This window comes from Podarcis melisellensis, assembly GCF_964234715.1.
Source record: "Podarcis melisellensis genome assembly, chromosome: 2".
In the NCBI taxonomy this organism is placed as follows: Eukaryota; Metazoa; Chordata; class Lepidosauria; order Squamata; family Lacertidae; genus Podarcis; species Podarcis melisellensis.
This window is the reverse complement of record NC_138529.1, coordinates 21,337,369-21,359,134: the sequence shown is the minus strand read 5'-3', so window position 1 is coordinate 21,359,134 and position 21,766 is coordinate 21,337,369. Positions and strand designations below refer to the sequence as shown.

General features: G+C 43.2%; 1 protein-coding gene across 1 annotated transcript in view; it reads left to right on the top strand.

The window, feature by feature from the left end:
- Positions 1–4,079: 4,079 nt before the first annotated feature.
- The window catches only part of ERN1 (endoplasmic reticulum to nucleus signaling 1), a 61,082-nt gene continuing 43,395 nt past the window's right edge, over positions 4,080–21,766 (top strand). Inside the window, exon 1 of the mRNA XM_081898543.1 lies at positions 4,080–4,211. Within this exon, the coding sequence (XP_081754669.1) occupies positions 4,122–4,211 (90 nt within the window). The 5' untranslated portion in view covers positions 4,080–4,121. The remainder of the gene's footprint in view (positions 4,212–21,766) is intronic.

The following is a 21,766-nucleotide window of genomic DNA, read 5'->3' as shown; positions in this document are numbered from 1 at the left end:
GCAGGCGGTGTTCTGCACGCTTACCTGTAAACCTTGTTTAATTTACTCTTGAGTAATGGATTGGGCTGTAGATCAGGACGCTGCCGAGTTAGGGTTGCCATGTGGCGCACGACCCAATATGAAATAAGCAGTATATCTTCCCGTTTTCCCACGTCCGTCATTTCCTGCTTGGTTGTTGTCGTTGTTTTAATTGCTTTTTATTTATTTGCACCGTTGTTGTTTTTAACAGAGAAACTACGTTGCTGTGGTTCTCCGAAGCCGTTAACTAAATATGGAGTGAGTCGGGGTAATTTGCGCAAGTTTTGAAAGGCGTAAGTTGCCTTGGCTGCTTTTTGATCGCGGCTCCGGATTTATTTTATTTCACTTGCCTCCAGCAAATGCTTCTACCCGCTAGAGGACACTAATTGCTCATTTTAAAAACGGGTAGGTGGAGTTAGGAAGAGAGTACAGTATTCCTCGTTTCCCCCCTGGAAAACATCCCTTGCGGGAGTTGAGCTAAGGGAAATAAATATGTTTTAAGTCCACTAGCAGAAAATAATCAAATGAGGAGGAGATGCTTAATTCCTTTCATCTTTATTGCCGATCCTTTTGAGAAGACAACACCAAAGCAGTATTCCAGCAAGGAACTTGCTAAATCAAGAGTTCCATTAACTTTTAAAATATATTTTAAAAATTAGGAAATTATTTAAAAAATTATAAAAAAATAAATATAAAAATAATAAGGAAAGAAGAGGCAGAAATTGCTTCAGGAAGGAACTCTGTTTGACAGAGCCCCTGCTTGTTCAGTTTCATTTTAATTTTTTTACTTGCCCTTGGACACAACCCTCAACATGCATTTGTCCTGATCACATTTTAGGCAGTTTTGCTAAATTCCAGTGAAACCAAAGGAATTGCTTCCACTTGCTGTAATGACTTGGAGTGGTTCCACAGCAAATGATTAGCTAATGTCACATTCAGACCATTGCTTTCCTTTTTAAACCTGGTTTGTGGTTACTTCCCTCACTTGATTTCCATCGCAATTGCAGTGCTAGTCTCCCAACTGCGGATTGTTAAAGTTTCATTATCATGTGGCCACAAAATTCCGGATTCTCCCCAAAACTGTTGCCAAAGTTTTAGTGCTGTTTTGTGCTGTGAACTCTGCGTTTCGTGCTGCCCCCCCCCAACCAATTGACACAACAAATGCCCCCAAAATCCAACCTTGTCCAATTGACTCCAAACAGGTGCCAAAGTTTAGTGCTGATTTTGTAATAAAACCTGGGCTAAAGTGGGCTAAGGGGACCGAAGTGGGACAAAGTGGGTTAAGGAGACTTGAGGGGACTTGTAGGGCCTGAAGTGGGCCGAGGAGACTTGGGGGCCCCAAAATGAGCAAAGAGACTTGAGGGGCCCAAAGTTGGCCGATGGGCATTGAGGGGACTTGAGGGGCTCCTCCTCCACCCTTTAGTCTTCTAGAAATTTTTGGTACTTCTGCAAACCTGAGGGTTATCGCAATACTCCCTCATCCGCATCTGTTGATGCCTCTCTTCTGGCTATATAAGCGATGGCATGTGTTATGTACCGAGTTGAATAGGATCCAAAATGCAGCAGTCTTATTGGTCCTAGAACAATAGGATTCAGAATGCAGCAGTCTGATTGGTTCGCAGGAGCCACCCAATCCAGCTCCAAGTGGAAGTGAATCCGCAACCTGATTGGCCTACAGGAGAATCCCAGAATTAGCGAATCACTTGGGGCCCATTGTGTAAATAATGTATATAAAGCAGACACTTTGGAGGAATTGGCATTTCTCACTAATATGAGCTGAATAAAGAGCATGAAATCCACACACAGCTCCGAGTATATTTCAGCATGGTACTCAGAAAATTGAATAAGAATTAGAAGACCGGCTTTGATTTTGAACAGAGCACCATTTGCCTTGCAACTCCTATTAATTATAACATCAGCAAATGATATCTAACAAGGGCTAAAGAGTACAGCATAAAAATATAGATACAAGTTAGGCGCGCTCAGGAAAATCATTTGCTAAGCAGCATTCATTCATTCACAGAGGTCAAATCTCTCCTTTAATCTCCATTATGTTTGTTCAAGAACCTTTAGAACTGATGAACAGTTAATGGAAATGCATGGTTTCTCTTATTATTACAACTGAAGTTCACCTAGGGACTGGAGGGGTCATGGTGACTTTCTCTCTCTAAACCCGCCTGCCAAGATGCAAAACAAACACATCTCTCATTGGACCAACTTGTCTGCAGGTTAAAATTGCCAGGGAACTCAGACAAGCTTTTGTCCCGCTCTCACTGACTTTAGACATTTTAGCAGCATGGACTGGGCCCTCCATTTTGTCAAGCATGGTTCTTTCTGGAACTTGCAGGATTGCTGCCCTGTTGAGTTTTAATGCTACACACTTCTGCTTCCATTGCTGTTAATTTACCTTTCTGTAAAATCATATAAAGTCTGAAAGATCCATATGGGAAGTGATTAACAGTTCCAAAATAAATATTCCAAGCAGGAAAGTTGGTGGTTTTTTTAGCCTACTCTGTCCCTGCATGTTCACAACAGCATGTACAAGAGTACCCTTATTTCCTATTAGGCATCATTATCATCAAATGCTATGAGGTCTTTGGCACCGTACTCAAGATTTTTGGCAGCCTTGAGACATCAATAACGTCAAATATACCCCCCCCCCACACACATATCCCACAATACTGTAGAGATTTTGTCCTGCACAATACCCTTCCAACCTGTGGCCTCTTTCTCGCTGAGATGGTTAACATGTCTTGACCCAACTACTTTTGACAGGTCTATCTCCTGTCTCCAGAAAATGAGGTTGTCAGGAAAAAGCCTAGGCTGCAGAACACTTAAACCAAAACCTAGTTTTGTAGGAACCTAGGGAGCTCAAGTAGAACAGCTCTGACACAGGCTTATTTATTTGTTCAGTTTATATCTGTCACCACTTCTTTTGATTCCAGTAAGGCCTAAAAATCTTGTGACTCCAAACCTGCCCAGGTACCTAAGAAATGTGCACAATGAGGACCTGACTGGTGCTCCATCCAGTATGTGGGAGTAGAGGGGTGCCACTTTGTGGCTTGGATTTCTTGCACACATCCATAGGAGCCAACTCCTATGGGCCAAGGTCCCATTTAGCACCCCAATAAAATATTTGAGGGGAGCAGACCCTCCCCCAAGTTGATAGACACTGCCATTCGAATGGTGTGCGTGTGCCGCATCATGTGAATGATGATGCAGGGCAGGGCTTACCTGGGGGGTCCCCAATATTTGATTCAAGTTGGCACCTCTGCGACACATCTAAATGGCAGGGCTGCCTATGGCGCGAGACCTTGAAAATCATTTGGTTCCAGAGTGGAAAACCATATTAAAATAGGTGTAAATGTCTACATCTACACACATTCAAACATATATCAGAGCCTCCAAGTGCCACTATTTTCCAGGAACGTCCCTGATTTAGAGAAGCCGTCCAGGTGTCTGATTTGATCCTGGAATGTCCCGCTTTTCCTCAGGACCTCCCTATATTCATGGGAGAAACGTCGGAGGGTATGGAGTTATCCGACCCCCGGAGCCGTCTGAAGGCAATCCTGTATAGGGACGTTAATGTTTGATTATGTTTTTTATATGCGTCGGAAGCCGCCCGAAGTGGCTGGGGCCACCCAGTCCAATGGGCGGGGTATAAACAGCCAAATTACCATTAAGGAATGGGACGTCCCTACTTCCCTCGGGGAAACAAGTCGGAGGGCATGATCTATATGCGACACACACGCGCGCACTGTGTGTCTCCCTCCCTGCCAGGCATGTTGCCAGCAGGGAAAAGGCGGGGAAGCCGCTGAAGGCCGGCCCTCCTCTTTCTGGCCTCTCCGTTTCATAAAGCCGAGGGTTTCCTCGCGCAGGGCTTTAGAGGCGCCTCCTGAGTGCCGGCCGGTGCCAGTCCCTCAGCAACACCCGACCCTCCGCGCGCCTCTCCATCCCTTCCTCCTTGGACGCGGAAGGCAGAGCGAGGCGAGGCTCCGCCTCCGGAGGAGGAAGGCCGGACACGCCGCAGTCAGGGGCGGCCCGAGAGGCTGCCGAGCCGGGCGGGCGCTGCGCCGGGGCCCGGGAGCGGCGTCGAGAGAGCCATGGCGCGTCGGGAGCGTGTGGCGGCGGCGTCCAGTGGGCTTCTCCTCCGCCTGGCCGCTCTGTGGCTGCTGCTCTGGCTGGGGCCCCGGGTAAGGGCGCGTGGCTGGGGCTCTCCGCGTTCCCGGGGGCGACGCTGCGCGGTGGTGGGTTGGGGTTGAGGGGAGAGGCGGAGAGGGGCGTTCCGAAAAGGCTTCCTAGCTTCTTCTCGCCCTTTCACGGGCATGGTGGGGGGCCCAAACATAACCCAGGGGGGCGCAAAGCGGGGTTCAGGTACTTTCTCCGTCGGGGAAACTCGGGCGCTAAACCCCCCTGCCGCTGCTGGCGCCCCCTAGAGCGCAGAAGGGAGGGCAAATGATGGGGATATTTGCCCCACCTGCGCTCCCAGAGTTCGCCCTCGTTGCAGGTGAGGTGCGCAGAGGATGTGGGAACTGCCCTTCGGGGTTATAGTTTGGAAACCGATTCTGTATTATTATGACGATTGAATATTTTCCTCGTTTCACGAAAGCACAGGCATTGCCTCATTCTCCGGGTGGCGTTTTCTGCCGATTAGTTTCATTTGCCGTGAGACGTTGGTGTTATGGGGTTGGGAAGAAAACAGTGGGGGGGAGACGGGGTGTGTGGCAAAGCTGATGTTCTCTTACTTAGTATATGTGGGGGGTTTTTGTGTTGGTGTCACTTGGATAGGTTCTCTTTCTACCCGCATGTTATGTTTCCTTGGAAGTGAAAGAGGCTGTGGGGAGGGGTGTGGTCGATTTCTTCGGAACCAATTCTTTAAGGATGGGCACTTGTTGGAAGCAGAGCAGCACCTGGGCGTTCGGCTTTGAAGTATGGTGGCATCCTGTGGCCTGTTCCTCTGCCTTTTCTAGTGGGCACCTGTATGCCACATTGAACTCCCTTTCTCCAGAGCCTCCTCAGGGGGGCGTGAGGGACCCCTTATATCGGGAGGCCAAACGCCTCAACCTGCCGTGCCACACGGAGGATTTGGGGTCACGGGTGAGTAAGAGATGCCCCAGACATCTCGCCATCTTTGGCATTGGAGGCAATGTTGCTGGAAGACGATGATCTCTTAGGAGAGTTGCCCTGCTCATCTTCTTCCATTGGAGGCTGGCATGCTTTTTGTAGGGGTTCCTTTCAAGTCCAGGGGGGTCTGTTGCCATTTAGGGGTGAAGTCAGATAATTTTCACCACATCAGCGCTCTCTGGATTTGCTGTGCAGTAGTGACTTGAGCTCCATGGAAAGTGGCTTGTCGGATTATTCGACATGGGGAACTGGAATTTGCCATGTTTCTGAAGCCCCGTGGATCTCTCCATGGGCCCAACTTCTCAAATTAACATAGGAAACTGAAAACTTATGAGTGACTTGTGCTGCTGCTGTTCTCAATTCTAGAAACATGTGGGCAAAACTCCTTTTGGTGAATTCAGATGAAGGTGCACATTTGCATCAAAACAGAAAACACTACCAGTGTTTTTATTGTTGTAGAAGACTGCTCAGTTGAATGCACTCGAGTAATTGCTGGTTTCAGTATTTGTCACACCTGACTATAGAGACATTATCTTTTTCCCCCTGCATCTTATTTTCTACGGTTACAAACTATTTTTGGTTGACCAATAACTGAACCAAAGTATAATATTTTTTGCAGCATAAGTTGCTTTTCAGTCTTAACTGGAGTACCGGCTGTGTGAACAATACCTCCAGCACTATATTAATATTTAGGGATAGAAGTACTATAATAAGGACACATCTTTTTCATGTGTAGTGACAGGATAGTAACAGAAATGACTGGTTCTGATCAAAGAACTGTCAAAAAAGGTGAGAAGTGGCTATTTTTGCATTATCATTTTTTAAAATACAGCTGTTTGCTAATTTTCATTTGGTCTTTACTGCTCTATAGCAGTGTTTTTCAACCACTGTTCCGCGGCACACTAGTGTGCCGCGAGATGTTGCCTGGTGTGCCGTGGGAAAAATTGAAAAATTCGAAAGATTTAAAAATAAAGTATTTTATAATTTTTCATATTTCTGTTTACTTACTATTTCATAATAAAGTAAATATAAAATACTTTCTTTGTGTTTATTTGATTCCTATTCAAGAGAATTACTTTATATATAGTCAATATAGGCACAGAATTAATTTTTTTAACATTTTCTAATGGTGGTGTGCCTCGTGATTTTTTTCATGAAACAAGTGTGCCTTTGCCCAAAAAAGGTTGAAAAACACTGCTCTATAGAATCAACAGGCATGCAACATTTCTCGTTTGTGGGGTTGTCCCACCTAACTGTCCATCCTGCAGTCGGAAAAAACTAACACTGAAACTGTTTTCAAAGTCTCTCTTGAAGTTTGTTAGGCCTTCATCCTCACGTGTATATTCAGCCATTATTGCACTGTAGCCAGCACATGTTGCAGTGAAAGGGTTATTACTCAAGAACCTCTTCTTGAACTATCTGGCTTACTCCAGGGTTGTTTTATATAGCTGCAGAGATAATATGGGAAGTTGGAAAGAGCATCTGGTTTCCAGCTGAGCTTGGTTTTGTTGACTAGTAATGTAGACTAAGGCTGTGTGTTCAAAGTACCGGGTTTTTATTTATTTACTGCATTTATGTTTCACCTTTTTTCCTCCAAGGAGCTCAAGGTAGTGTAAATGGTTCTCCTTCTCACTTAATCCCAACAACAACTCTGAGCTGCATGGCCAGGTGGAAATTTAAACCCGGGTCTCCCAGGTTCTAGTCTGACACTTTAACCACTATTCTAACTCTTAATCCAGCTCCAGCGTGCTTCCACCCCGGCTTTTGAATCCGTTTATACGTGACGCAACATTCCCCACAACAATGTCAAACTATTGTGTAGTTTCTTGAGAAATATTGCCGTTTGATGCGTTTCCCCTTAAACCCAGCTTCAATCCGAAAGGTAAATTTAAGCCATGATCAACTTCGCAATGAAGCTGGAACTGGAAGTGTGTACCTTGGAGACAGCCATTGCACATATGTGGGTGGCAGCTTAATTAGGAGTTTTTTTTGGGGGGGGGAGTTACAGTGGTGGGGAATCTGAACAGGTAACATGCATTGAGTGAAGACCTCGCTGCCCCCCCCTCTAGTGTGTATAACAGCATGGGGATGCAGAGGGCGCTGTGGTCTAAACCACTGAGCCTCTTGGGCTTGCTGATCGGAAGGTCGGTGGTTCGAATCCCCGCAATGGGGTGAGCTCCCGTTCCTCTGTCCCAGCTCCTGCCAACCTGGCAGTTTTAAAGCACGCCAGTGCAAGTAGATAAATAGGTATAGCAGTTTAGTCATGCTGGCCACATGACCCGGAAAACTGTCTGTGGGCAAACGCCGGCTCCCTCGGCCTGAAAGCGAGTTGAGTGCCACAACCCCATAGTCGCATTTCACTGGACTTAACTGTCCAGGGGTCCTTTACCTTTACCTTATAACAGCATGTAAATGCGACTTGCAAGGGAGTGGTCCGCAGGGAAATGACCTTGCTGCCTTTTAAGCCGCTAATATATACCTAGTGTAAGATTATTTCAAATTATTATAGGGGTTCCCTCGCATTACTGCTCTGCACATGTCTAGAGATAGCACAGATGTTTAAAATCTGTTGATAAAATGACACAGTTTTATGAGATTCAAACCAAGCATAGTGGTGTATTTCATTAGACCATTTTTTATACAGAAGTGTACTAAAAAGAAGTTTTGTACATCTTTTTTCAGGTTGGTATGGTAGCAACTAGTTGTATTAGATTCTCGTTTTCAGTCTTCCTGCTTATAATGACAACATAATTAGGAAACCCAGTCTTGGGATATGGGTTATATTCACATTCAGGAGAGGAACTTTTAAGGTCAGTTTTTTTTAATAAAAAAATGCAGCATTCTTCTGTACTGGTATACATGTATGATATTATGAGTGAGGTAAGAGAGGCTAAATTATTATATTTCTTATTCACCCCCTTCCTCTTTCAAAATAATCATGCTTAACAGAGTGTTGCCATAATATTTGTAATACCAAGGATTTTCAAAACAAGGACTTCAAATTGGGGAAAAATATCTAAAATCATACTTGGGTTTCACCTTTTCTCCTTTTAAAATCCTTGCATTGAATTGTTTAAAATCCTTGCATTGAATTGTTGTTGTTAATAATTCACCTGAAGACCTACAACATTAAAAACACAATATTAAAACCAAATTACAGTCACAAATATAAGGTGGGTCCTAAAAATATTATGCTAATTTTCTTGCTTTTTTTTATTTGTGTTGCGGACAATGAATTAAATAAACATTGATCAAACTTGATGCATTTCTAGCATTACAGAGGGGGAAAATAAGAGCTGGTTATGCTTTCTTGAAGTAAAAAAAAAAAAGTAGCGGAATTAAATTGTCCTGTCTTGTCATAAAAATCATACTGTTGTCTCTTGAGACAGGAATTATTGAGAGTTAGCCCTGAAGCCTTTTAATGGGCATTGTTGAGAAGGTCTGGAAGCAGTAGGGTATGTTAGAGTGCTACAGTATTTTTTGCAGTCAAAGCCACAGCACCCGGCAAGGGATTGTACCAAAGGGTGCTATTTATCTTGTATATTTTCACTGAATTTGTGCAGAGAATAGTGCCAGAATGTGCAGTGTGCACCCTCCAAAAGGGCCAAACTTGGGATATTCTAAAACTCGTCTGGTTCACCTTTGTAGTATGCATAATAAAAAAAATATTAATTTGGGGGGGAAATTTAAGGTAAAAAAAAGTATACATTATTAAAGGATGGAATTCACACACAGCCAGCCAGCATTGTTATAGCAGATGGGTTGGAATGGGCGTACTACCAGGTCATGGCTTGATCTAAGGTGGGTCTCAGCAGCAGTACTCCCACTTCACAAATATATGGTATTTATTTGAGCCCATATGGATGTTTGGTTTAAAAAATGGTTCCTAGTGTAGTGGGCCTGAACAGGGGAGACCTGACTTCAAATCCTTGTCCAACCAGGAATGTCACTGGGTGCGAACTGTCTCTAAGCACAAGGATAAATGAGGCAAACCCCATGTAGGCCTTGTAGGCCTTCATGAACTCCGTGTAAAATAGCAGAATACAAATGGAATAAATAAGTGCAACTAATATTCAGTGGGGCTGAAAATACAGGTAATGTATTAGAATTGTTTGATTTATTGTAGACCAAAAGTAACTTCAGCTATATTTTTGCTTTTACTTGAAAAGTGTGGTTTCCCCCCTGCTTCCTTTTAAATAGAAATAATAATGCAGAAATAACAGCTCTCTCTACTCCATTAAACATGCTTTAGTGACTTGTTTTCTAAAACCTATGCATGCTATCAGGCTGTAACCTAGCAATGTAATTAGAGCACTTGCTGACAAAATAAGCTCAATGAATCATAGGGCATATATGATGATCATGCTAGTTGCTTTGTTATTGTGCGGAAGCTCTCTCAAATGTTTTGCCTTCCCATATGTCCAGCGATAAGTTGCCAGGAACACGATACAGTATATGTTTCATCTGCCCACTGAAACATGTATTGCTCTGGTCTCGTCAAAGTTAAATGAGGCAGGATTCTGTAAAATATTTGCAAGTGTGACTTGTACAGTCTGACCCTACATTCTGTTCCAGATAATAAGATATTGGGGCACACAAAGAAAGCCAGATGAAGGTTTAGATTAGGAGTTAATACATTTAGCATTTTACTTTCTTCATTGCATTTAATTACAGGACTGATTCAGGCAATATTTCCTCCTCAAAACAGCACCCTGGGAGAGGGTCTTTTGCTGTTATGCCTCCCTTGTCTGCCCCTCCTTTTTTCCTTCACTTGCTCACTGGAGAAATGAATCACTATGCTTAGGATGTCCAAAGTGGATACGAATATAGGCTCTCACAGATTTTGTTAGATTAATATGTTGTAGACCTCTGTCTGTCTCAAGAGACAATGGAGTGAGCCTCCCGGGATGTGGCCAAACTGCTGTGTTAGCAGCGGTGCAGTGATCTCCCTGGGGTGCAAGCCTGGGCAGTGTATATGGAGGTTCTGGGTTACCCAGATGACAGGACCCCCACCCCACGCCCGGCCTTGCTGATGTGGTCCAAAGGAAATTGGAGCAATACATTTGGCACCAGCTTGACTGCCGGAGTTACTGGAAGGAGGCACTAAGAAAACAGATTTCATCACTCAGGGTCAGGGAGATCCCATGTTAAAATAAATTCTGGATCTCTCGGTTTGGTCATTCAGTTCTCTCTGGGAATTAGGGAGACTTGATTCTGCATATAATTAACAACATTTTCATCTCATTAATAGGAGGTCACATTAAGTAGACAAGCTGGTAGAATATCTCTCAACTCTGATATTGAAATTGTAGTCTGAAATATTTCTTTCTCTTTTTTATATTGCCTTCTGGTTTGTAAACATTGAATTCTGAAGGATAAGAGGTAGGAAATATTTCAAAAATTTTTTAGACATGCGAGATTCTGAGATGGTTGTTGTGTAGTAAACAGTGCATTGTTGAATAGTTCATTACAACTGCCAGTGTATTCTAAATTGCAGAACAGGTACCAAAGCTGCCTCAAATTTGTTATAGCCTTTAAAAATAACCTTTAAAGCTTCTGCTTTCACTTGCACTGGTAGACCAATGACCAACAGCAAGCTAGTTACACCTGTTGAAACCATTATGGTACATTAGTTGTCATTTGTCATTGATTTTAAGAGGATTTAGGTAAGACTTAGGTCTTTTCTAAACGGTCAGCAAAGGAAAATGGTAAAGTTCTGAATAGCTAGACTGGACTGTACCACTTTAGTCGCCAAGTGGGGAAAATAACATTTGTGAGTGCACCCTTGCATAAACGGTCTGTAGTGGTACAGGCCACTCTATCACTACTGCATGTGTAGATCAAGGTTAATGGCCTCTTGATTAGGGACTATCAAGTAGAGAATGGATGGCTGCTATAACAAGATCCCATACACACGCGCGCACACACACACACACACACACGAGATTTGATCTTTGTGGTCAACCTCAGGTGGAAGACCACTTGTTATCTGTTAGCCTGCCCCTTATATAGGGACCCAAGAGATCACTTTCTGAACCCTTTGTTTGCACAAAAAAGCAGGTTTCACCCTGGCAGAAATGGTTCAGTTTCTTCTGCGATACAATAATAGCTTTGTAACACACACACAGGGGCTCCCTCTATGCAGTGGCTGCCAAATCAATCAATCAATCAATCAATCAATCAATCAGGAAAAAGGAATTGGATGAAATTGTTGAATCTGAAATCAAGCTGGATTTGAGATCGTTAGTGTCTCTGGTGTCTTCTCTTTCTTGAATCGTGGATGTTGGCTTGTATTATGGTTGCATGTTCCGTGTTATTTTGTTGATACTTTTCCTGCTGGTTTGTCATGGCCTTTGGCTAGAACAATAAGCTTAGGAGCAAACAAGTACAGTACGATCGCATCTGATGTGTCGTTAACTTGCGTGATTTCAACCTTGCGTAGTTGAAAGCTGGCCGGTTAAAATCGTGGAGATGAATTGAGCACAAGGTGGAGAGCTTAACAGCTCCGTCTTGCACTGTGTTTTTCCAGCGCGGAAAGCGCTTTTAAGCTCTCTGCCTTGCTTACTAGGCAAGGCCCACTCAGTGCACAAGCTCCAGAAACTAAGGATATTTGCACAGGGGTGGTTCCAAGCGGGCGGTTCAAGTGTTCACATTTTTGCATATACGTTCCTCCCCCAAAACGTAACTACCATGCAAGATGATATTGTACTGTGGTACCTCGGGTTAAGTACTTAATTTGTTCCGGAGGTCCGTTCTTAACCTGAAACTGTTCTTAACCTGTAGCACCACTTTAGCTAATGGGGCCTCCTGCTGCCGCCACACCGCTGGAGCATGATTTTTGTTCTCATCCTGAAGGAAAGTAGTTAACCCGAGGTAATATTTCTGGGTTAGCGGAGTCTTTAACCCAAAGCGTATGTAACCCGAGGTACCACTGTACCATTTATCTCTGAAAGCTATGCCACATCAGTACAAAGTTACTAAAATTTATGAGAACACTGTCTTCTTCAAATTATTCTATACAGTGGTACCTCGGGTTACAAACACCTCGGGTTACAAACACTTTGGGTTACAGACTCCGCTAACCCGGAAGTAGTACCTCGGGTTAAGAACTTTACCTCAGGATGAGAACAGAAATTGTGTGGTGGCGGAAGCGGGAAGCCCCATTAGCTACAGTGGTACCTCAGGTTAAGAACAGTTTCAGGTTAAGAACAGACCTCCAGAACGAATTAAGTACGTAACCAGAGGTACCAGTGTACTGCGATGCGGAACCTTTCTTTCTCCAGATGCTGCTGAACTACAACTCCCGCCCAGGCATGTTGGGAGTAGTAGTTCAGCAACATCTGGAGAGATAAAGGTTCCTCAAACGTGTTCTGCACCACAATAACTGCACATTGTGACGAATGTGACCCGCCAAGCAGCCCATGGTTCTTTGATTTTTAAAATTGCTTTTAATGTAGCTTTAGTTCTTTTTGTATTGTATGAGTGTAAATTGCCTTCTCTATGAAGGCCATGCCACACCTTAATAAAAGAAATAGGCAGGCAGATAGCAAAAACAGGAGGTGTATTGATCCCTTGATAAGCCACCATGTAGGATTAATCAGATGCATTTTACATTCGTATCTTGGTTCTCGAATGTACAGTCATACCTCAGGTTGAATGTTCTTCGGGATGAGCGCGTTCGAGTTGCGCTCCACAGCAACCCGGAAGTAACGGAGCGTGTTACTTCCGCGTTTTGCCGCTTGCGCATGCGCAGGCACTCAAAATGACGTCGTGCGCAGAAGCGGTGAAAAGCGACGCGTGCGTTCCCAGACGTGCCATTGCTAGTTACGTTTGCTTCTAGATGCGAACGGGACTCCGGAACGGATCCTGTTTGTATCTAGAGGTACCACTGTAATCCGTTCTGGAAGTCCATTCTACTTCCGAAAACGTTTGAAAACCAAGGTGTGGCTTCCAATCGGCTGCAGGAGCTTACTGCACTCAATCGGAAGTTGCGTTGGATATTTGGTTTCCACATTTTTTTGCAAACCAGAACACTTACTTATGGGTTTATGGCGTTTGGGAGCCAAAACGTACGAGTACCAAGGCGTTCAAGAACCGAGGTACGACATTAACTTCCCTATACAGGATTGCCTTCAGTCATATATGCTGCTTTACACTTATTTCTCATATCATAGACGTGTTGGAAGTAGAACTATGGCATGTGATCTTGTAACCAACACAGGGAAGTAAAAAATTGTGCGAACAAATGCCTGAAATGCTTTACACAGTTTGCTTTATTTCAATCCCAGGAAACTGGTTAGGGTTTGGTTTTCTGTCCCTCTTGCTATGTTTGTGGCTAGCATAAGAGGAAGCATGGTATGCTAAGCTTCATTTCTGCATTTTGACATCGTGATTAAAACTGATGAGAACGGTTTAGAAGTCCTCATAAAATGTTAGCATCCTGTCATTTTCACGCTTTAACAAAATGTAAATTTTAAAATGTTCAAAATCTAAGCACTACAATTTAGTGAAATGATAAAATAGACATATGGTGGTACCTTGGTTCCCGAACGGCTTAATTGTCGTACAAATCAGCTCCCAAACACCGTAAATAAAGTGAGTGTTCGGTTTGCAAACGTTTTTCGGAAGTTGAACGTCCGACGCAGCTTACAATTGAGTGCAGGAAGCTCCTGCAGCCAATCAGAAGCCGCACCTTGGTTTGCAAAAGGTTTCAGGAGTTGAACAGACTCCTGGAACGGATTAAGTTCGAGAACCAAGGTACCACTGCATAGACATGGACCAGATGGTTTTTTACTGTGTGAATGAGCCATGGTAAGTCTTGGGTTTGTAGGCTCCTCCACTCCCCAAACTTCTTTCGCACCCTATAGGATGCTTCTGAAGTAGAACTAACCACAGTTCTTCATAATGTCAGAATTCAGGAGACCCTGGTTAGTAAGATGAAGCCAAGATCAAAGCATGGGTCCAGATCCTGTCTTGTTCTCAAACCAGTGTTTTAATAAACCACAGTTTCCTGAATTCAGACATGACAGGGACCCATTGGTACTTTCGAATCACAAGCAGATGCTTCCAATCTCCTCCTCTGGTCCTCAAAATAGGAGACAGTAGCTGTAGCTCAATGATTAGAGCATTTGCTATGCATGTAGAAGATTCCAGGTATGATCCCCAGCAATGCCAAGTAGAATGAGAAATCAGAATAATAAGCCCCATAGGAATTTCCTAGCCAAAACTTTAACTATAGACATCTATGGGGTTGTTTTTGTTTTGGGGATACTCTGTGGTCCAGTCTTGTTGCACTTGTATTTTTAAAAAAAATCTAATAAAAATCAATAGTAAGCTAAATGCAGATTAAAACACCTGCAATTTCTGCATGTTTGTTTAGGTTTGCCTAAACAACCAAGTTTTAATCCCATTGATGTCAATAGCCAGGGAGTTCCAATGTGTAGGTGCAGCAGCAGCACTAAAAGATTGATTTCTTAAAACAACCAAGGAAGTACAGCCCTACCTTGGTCGTCGAACAGCTTAGTTCTCAAACGTTTTGGCTCCCGAGCACCACAAACCCAGAAGTGACAGTTCTAGTCTGCAAACTACCGTATTTTTGGAGGCCGAACGTCTGACGGGGCTTCCGCGGCTTCTGATTGGTTGCAGGAGCTTCCTGCAGCTAATCAGAAGCCGCGCTTTGGTTTCTGAATGTTTTGGAAGTCAAACAGACGTCTGGAACAGATTCCGTTTAATACCTGTAAAAGTGAAGGTTCAGTCACTGGATGGAGGCTTCTAGGTTTTTAAAATCTGAGTTTTAGGCTTTCATCACCAGTGCATTGTCTCACTAAAAGCCCATGACTTGAAGACTGAGCTCATGATATTAGTTGAAAAATACGTATATAGAAGAAGCTATGGATGTTCGCAGACTCGTAGCTTATTTGCAGATGGAAGGAATAAGGAAATGCAAAGTTTTACATTTTAAACAAAAAAAAAATTGTTCCAAGGAACATGATGAAACTTGGTAAAGTTCTGAAAAACCACCCACCCTTGGGTTTCATTTAAAGGTTATGAATGCCCCTTTGATAAATAACTTCCTCAACGTGCTACTATAAAAATTAGACCCTACTTTATCTAAATGTCAAATAGGACTGTTTATTCCCAGTGGAGCAGTGGCTGTGGCGTGGCCAAGTTGCAGAACAGACGGAACATTTGCTTCCAGGGTCTTTAGTAATGTTGTAGAAAAGGAGCATTACGAACTCTCATTAGGCAAGGGTTAGCCCATTATATCCTTACTTAAGTGCCAGCATTTGGCAAGCCGCTTTGATTATTTCTTATATTCATTTCAGTGTTTATCCTACACAATCCCAGGTGCTCTGGTTGTGTTTTTTGAAAATACATAACATTATTCAGAATACTTAAGCATGCTTACAGTACAATCCTATTCATTCTTACTCAGAAGGAGTTCAGTGGGGCTTCTATTCATGTAAGTGTCCATGGAATTGCATGTCGAGACCCCGCAGCCACCCCCTCGTTGGAAAATAACTCACACAAGGACACAGATACAGTGGTACCTCGGGTTAAGTACTTAATTCGTTCCAGAGGTCCGTACTTAACCTGAAACTGTTCTTAGCCTGAAGCACCACTTTAGCTAATGGGGCCTCCCGCTGCTGCCGCGCCGCCGGAGCACGATTTCTGTTCTCATCCTGAAGCAAAGTTCTTAACCTGAAGCACTATTTCTGGGTTAGCGGAGTCTGTAACCTGAAGTGTATGTAGCCTGAAGCGTATGTAACCCGAGGTACCACTGTATTAGGTTTATGTTATTGGGCAAATTTGGCCACAACTTTATTGAATTACAGAATGTGAGCGGTATTGGCTTAGGCATTGTTTGGACCCGACTATATCTGACTCCTGCCCGCTGCACAGGAAGTCCGGTAAGGGTAAACCACCGTTAGGGGGAGTCCTGACGATGCAAACCAACTCAAGCTCCCCCTGGTGTTCCCATCAGGGTCGTGTCAAGGCTTTAGTGCCCGACCGGGCTTCGTACAAGATCAACACCCCCAGATTCCTTTAACGGAATACCCTTAAGCATGGAGGGCCAGGTGATGGCCACACAAGGTCAAACAATGCCTAACCGCAACCCTAACAAAGTTGTGACGATTGCTACGGGGTAGACGAAAACCAAGTGGCCAGTGCCAGTTTGCCAAATTCCTACCAGGCCCCTCGGACAACTAAGGTGACCAACCGAAGTTCATAGCAAGGCCAGTGCCTAACCTGTGAATAGGGAGGGAGGGCAGGTGATTGAGGAAATGAGCCAAGAGGAAGTCCTCCGGCTCGCTCCTCAGTTTAAACTGCCCTGGCCACGCCCCCCCCAGCCAGCGGATTGGCTGGCTGGGCTCTGACACGGCTGGGATCCCCCAGGCAACGGGGAACAAAGTCCCCCGCCCCCGGTGGGGAGTGGGTGACCACGCAGTCCACCGCAGCTCCTCCCCACTGAGAAGTGGAGCGGATTTGCAGCCTAAATGACTGGTGCTTACACTTGGGTAAGCAGGGATAGGATTGCAGTGTGAATGAGATGTTTGTAGTAAGTCTCATTGAATTCAGTGACACTTCAGGATGTGTGTGTGTGTGTGCACTTTAAAATTGCAATCTGTGATCTACACTTACTTGTTTGCAGCTGTGAACCCCATGCCTGTTTACTCAGAAGTAAGGTCCACTACATTCAGTGGCACTGGCCACCAAGTAAGCGAGCATAGGATTTCGGGCTTATAAAACATTAAAACTGCAGTTCGCATCAGCATTAACCCTTATCACCAAATGCCAGCCCACCAAGAAGGTCTCAGAACGCTTCTGAAATACATTTGGGATTTAGTAAGTCTAAGGGTTTTGGTGCTGTCCCCAAGAGCAGCTCTTCATGTGTGTGTGATGTTATAACCTAGGCTACCGACGATATTTGAGGGCATCTTATTGTTATCTGAGACATCATGTAAAGGCAGTGGGTTCGAGTTTTAAAGCCCAGAACCGGCAAGGATGTCCACAAAACAGCATTGCTAAAGTGGAGCTTGCAAACAGTTGTCAAAGGCAGCCTCATGCAGATGTGTAATAATACATTAGTCTCAGCTTAGTGTTTCAACACATGAATGATATGCTGCTACGTAGGTTTCTTTCTGATGTTAAAGGTTGGAATTTTATTATATTTTTTAATGAGATGGAATTGGTGAATGTCACTTTTGGTCACTGCAGCAACCTGGATTCCTTGTAGTAAAATAAAACACAATATAAGAAAATATTATTCTCCCCATCCTGCCACCAGGCCTCCATTCACTCTGGAGCCGCTTTGCTTCATAAGGATAATTTGGGGGTTTACACATATAACATAGTTCCTGCCTGTCCCTCAATCCCAAAGCCACATGAGCTTTTTAGTTTTCCTTCTGCCAGCAGCCCCTTTTCCCAATATCCCTTCAATAAACTCTCAATGCCTTCTCTGAGGCACGAGAAGACCCTGTGAGATACGAGAAGTAAAAACCTACTGCCTCTTTTGCTTTGTGCCTCTGCTGGTCTTGGCCAAGGCTGAAAGCACCTTCATATCAACCTGGATAAGCTCATTTGGTTAGAGTGTGGTGCTGATAATGCCAAGGTTGCAAGTTCGATTCCTGTATGGGATAGCTGCATATTCCTACATTGCAGGGGGGTTGGACTAGATCAGGCACCCCCAACCTTTGGCCCTCCAGATGTTTTGGACTACAGTTCCCATCATCCCTGTCCACTGGTCCTGTTAGCTAGGGATCATGGGAATTGTAGGCCAAAACATCTGGAGGGCCACAGGTTGGGGATGCCTGGACTAGATGCTCCTCAGGGTCCCTTCCAATTCTGCAATTCTATGATTTCTATCTCCCTCTCAAGAAATGTGCCAAAAAGACAAACCTTTCATATTCTTTCTCTTGATAACAGAAGTTGTGCTTCCTGTTATGGATTGAATTATGTGGAAAACCTTTCAGGTTCTCCTTTCGGCCCGTCCTCTAAAAATGTTGCAACTCTAAAATCAGTTATGTAGTAGGAAGGGAGAAGTTTGAGCAACACAGGGTCTTCGTTCTTGCGCATGAAGGGTTTGCCCTCTCCCTTCCCTCCTACACAAAGCTTTTTCATCCTGAAGTCCCTTCTTCAAAGAATTCAGGTTGCCAATATGATACGGGGTGATAGTGCTTATGGAGACTTGAAGGAGTAGTTTAAAAGACAAATGTTCACTTCTAAGTATAATTAGAAGGGTAGGGATTCACTTAGAAGCATTCCTGGGCAAAATCGGATTGCTTCAAAATACCTGCAATGCACTGTGCAGTTCAAGAAAATATATATATTGAGCTGTTTAAGACTTTATAATTGGTAATATACAGAACAATGGAAGTGGGGGGGGGGACCGACAACTGATTGTATAAGTAAATTGAATGGAATGTGAAAATTTGTATGTAATGGAAAAAAGCATTTTATTTTTTAAAAAGAGGAAATTGTCTTGATCATAGTTGGGATAAGCTGTTGTCAGCCCAGAACATGGAAGACCATTTTTTTTCTTCGGCTCTGTGGAGACAGTTCTCTGCTGGCCAGATCTTGTCGCTCATTTAGTTTTTAGAGAAGAAAAAACAACGAGGAACACGAACCACTCACATCCTTTCGGTGTTTTAAAAATTGAAGATAATCACAATTGCACTTCGTTTCTTGAGCAAGGGGTATATGGCTTGTTTACAACCCCCCTTCCCTTTTAAAACACAAAAGATTTAACTTCAAAAAGAGCAAAAGGCATATGTTGGAGTTATATTTAAAATCTCACCCAGGATAATCTTATTAAAACTCAGAAGGGACTCCAGCCATGCAAAGTCCTGTTTTGGTTGCTGAACATATACTAGTGAGAGAATATTTCTCAACAGAATATTGAGGAACCCTGTCAATTCCTTTCTGCTTGCTTCCTTTTTAAAAAAAACTCCAAAGTGGGATTACATTTATGCAGTAGTTAACACCTATTCTAAATATCGTGTTTAAGTTTTCCGAACTCAGTTTAACAAACTTCCCTTGTCAAATGGAAACTCTTGTTAAAAGAAACGAAACCCTGTTTTCTTAGCGATGCAACAGGTGCACAACATGTGTGAGATTTCATGTGTTATTAACCAGCATTGGAACAGTTAAGGGGCCGCTTGATTTCAAGGCTGTTTCTTGGAAAATAATCCACTTCTGTTCTTGTGTTCTGGCAGCAAATATTGTCGGCTAGATCTCAGGCATAGGCACCTATCCAAAACAAACACCTTTGGATAAGCGAAGTTTTAATTTCTTGGGTGAAGGGGTGACATTTATTTCACAGGAGTGCGAACTACCCATATGCTTCATTGTTTATTTGCTGATAGTCCGTACAGAGGAGAACGTTTTGTGTCTAAAGTTACTAGTTAGCTTCAAAGTTACTATAGATCAAGAGAGGACTTCCATTTAGGTTTTAATGCTCCAAGAATATGTTTGAAACTCAAAATGAAAGCAGTCAATGCAGAATAGCATTCAGAATTGAGAAGCAAATGAAGAAAATATTTGCTATAGCTATTATGAAGACCTGCCAGCATTTAATAATGCCTTTTAGATGTTACCTTGGAATTGGCAGATGTCACCTATACAAACAAATGTTAGTCTGTTCTAGTAGATGAACAGTTAAAACCAGGATCTTTGCATCCTGTTCCTGACTTGGTTTCACTCTTTCAAACTCAGGCACAAGTCTTGGTTTGCTCATTTCATTTACCAGCATGTAAAAATCCTGTTCACATTTCCCAACGGGGGAGAAAGTAGAGTGTGGCAAAATGTTGTTAGCAAAAGTGGACTGGATCCTTTAGCATATAGTCTTGAGAAAGAATGAGAATTCAAACTGAACAACAACAACAAAAAGAGTTGTGCTTTAGAGAGTTGTGCTGCAAATGGCAAATTTATTGAGAGCAATGTCCTGTTTATGTAGTGTGCTTTTCATTTGAAACAGGAAACATTGCAAGGAGGATGAAAAACTGTGCCATCACTTTGTATCTCTGAACAACAAGATCAGACATGTGGATAAATCGATTCTGTGACTGATAGTTGTCTTTGTGGTGATACCTGGTGGTGGTGTTGTACGAGATCTTCAACGTGACTAATTTAAAGCATGTTGTGTGGTTGATTAAATGTTTTGATATTTTCTCCAAACTTTCAAACTCATGCACTATTTAATTTCATGGTGTAGGGTGGGTGGGTGTTTGTGTTTGTTTTATGTCAACATCACAAATGTTTTGATCTGTAAACCGCATTCCGCCAAGAAAATGCTGACCCAGTAAAATATACAATCTGAGCAAACTGTTCTCAAAGATCAATATAAAGGGTTTGGTTTCAACTACATTTTACTGATAGTTAATGCATTGATACTACCAGACTGAAGTTAGTTGTGTGCATGATTTAAAATGGGTCCACTCTGAATATGGCTAACATTGGATAGAACTCAAGGATCATACCCTAAACAAATCTACAACGTTCATCTTTTGGAAGTGTCACGTGGAGTTCCGTTCTTATTGCACCACTGCTACTCCCCTATATTTGGTGTGCATTTCCTAACTTTTGGTTGGAGAAGGATGTGTGAGAGAATTGCATAACTCTACAAGCAGTTAAATATTTATTGCTGTTTCATTTGCTCTCTCTTGTCTTCCCTACTTTCAGATGTAGGTCATAAGCTTCTTGGGAAGGCAAGGTTCTGGTGTTTGTGCGTGTGTGTGTGTGTGTGTGTGTGTGTGTGTGTATGTGTGTGTTTAACACATTACCATGGAGGGCATGGCATGGTGTTATAAAAGTAGAGAAACAAATTTTGACTCTTCCCTTTGGAGTTTATATGATGTGATGCAAGTGTGCAAGTGTCCCACAACTGTATTCCTCTGGTCGATTATTTTATTTATCTATTTTATCAGCCGGAGGTTCAGAAGTGTGAAATCCCCTGTCCTGCATATTACTGAACTTTCTTTTATTATAGTTATTATAATAATATGTTTATTTATACCATGCCCTTTCTCCTGACTAGACTAAATTAAATCTTCATAGAATTAAAACTATATACATATATAAAATCTATTTAAAACATACAATAAGTACAATAAAAACTGCACCAGTCCTTTCATTAAAAGCAGTCAATTCCCAAAAGCCTGTTGGAACAGAAGAACAACAAGGAGGGAGCCATTATTCAGAACATATATACAACAAATGGAGAGGCAAAAACTCCAGAAGCTGCAGAGCAGGGAAGCCCTCCTCTCTACTTAATCCCATTATTAATCCCATTATTACTGACTTTTCAGCTGAACATTCACACGCATTGTTGATTCCAAAGAGTGGTAGCCACAAAGAGCGTGTGCTTGAAGGAAGTCACATGTACTGATACCATTGATGCTGCCATCGCCCTCCCCCCCCCCCAAAGATATATTGAATCTTGTTCTGAATGCTTCCTCCATTTAAGGCGTGTTAAGCTAAAAGCCAGGATGTGGGTGGTGCTGTGGGTTAAACCACAGAGCCTAGGACTTGCTGATCAGAAGGTCGGCGGTTCGAATCCCCGCGACGGGGTGAGCTCCTGTTGCTCGGTCCCTGCTCCTGCCAACCTAGCAGTTCGAAAGGACAT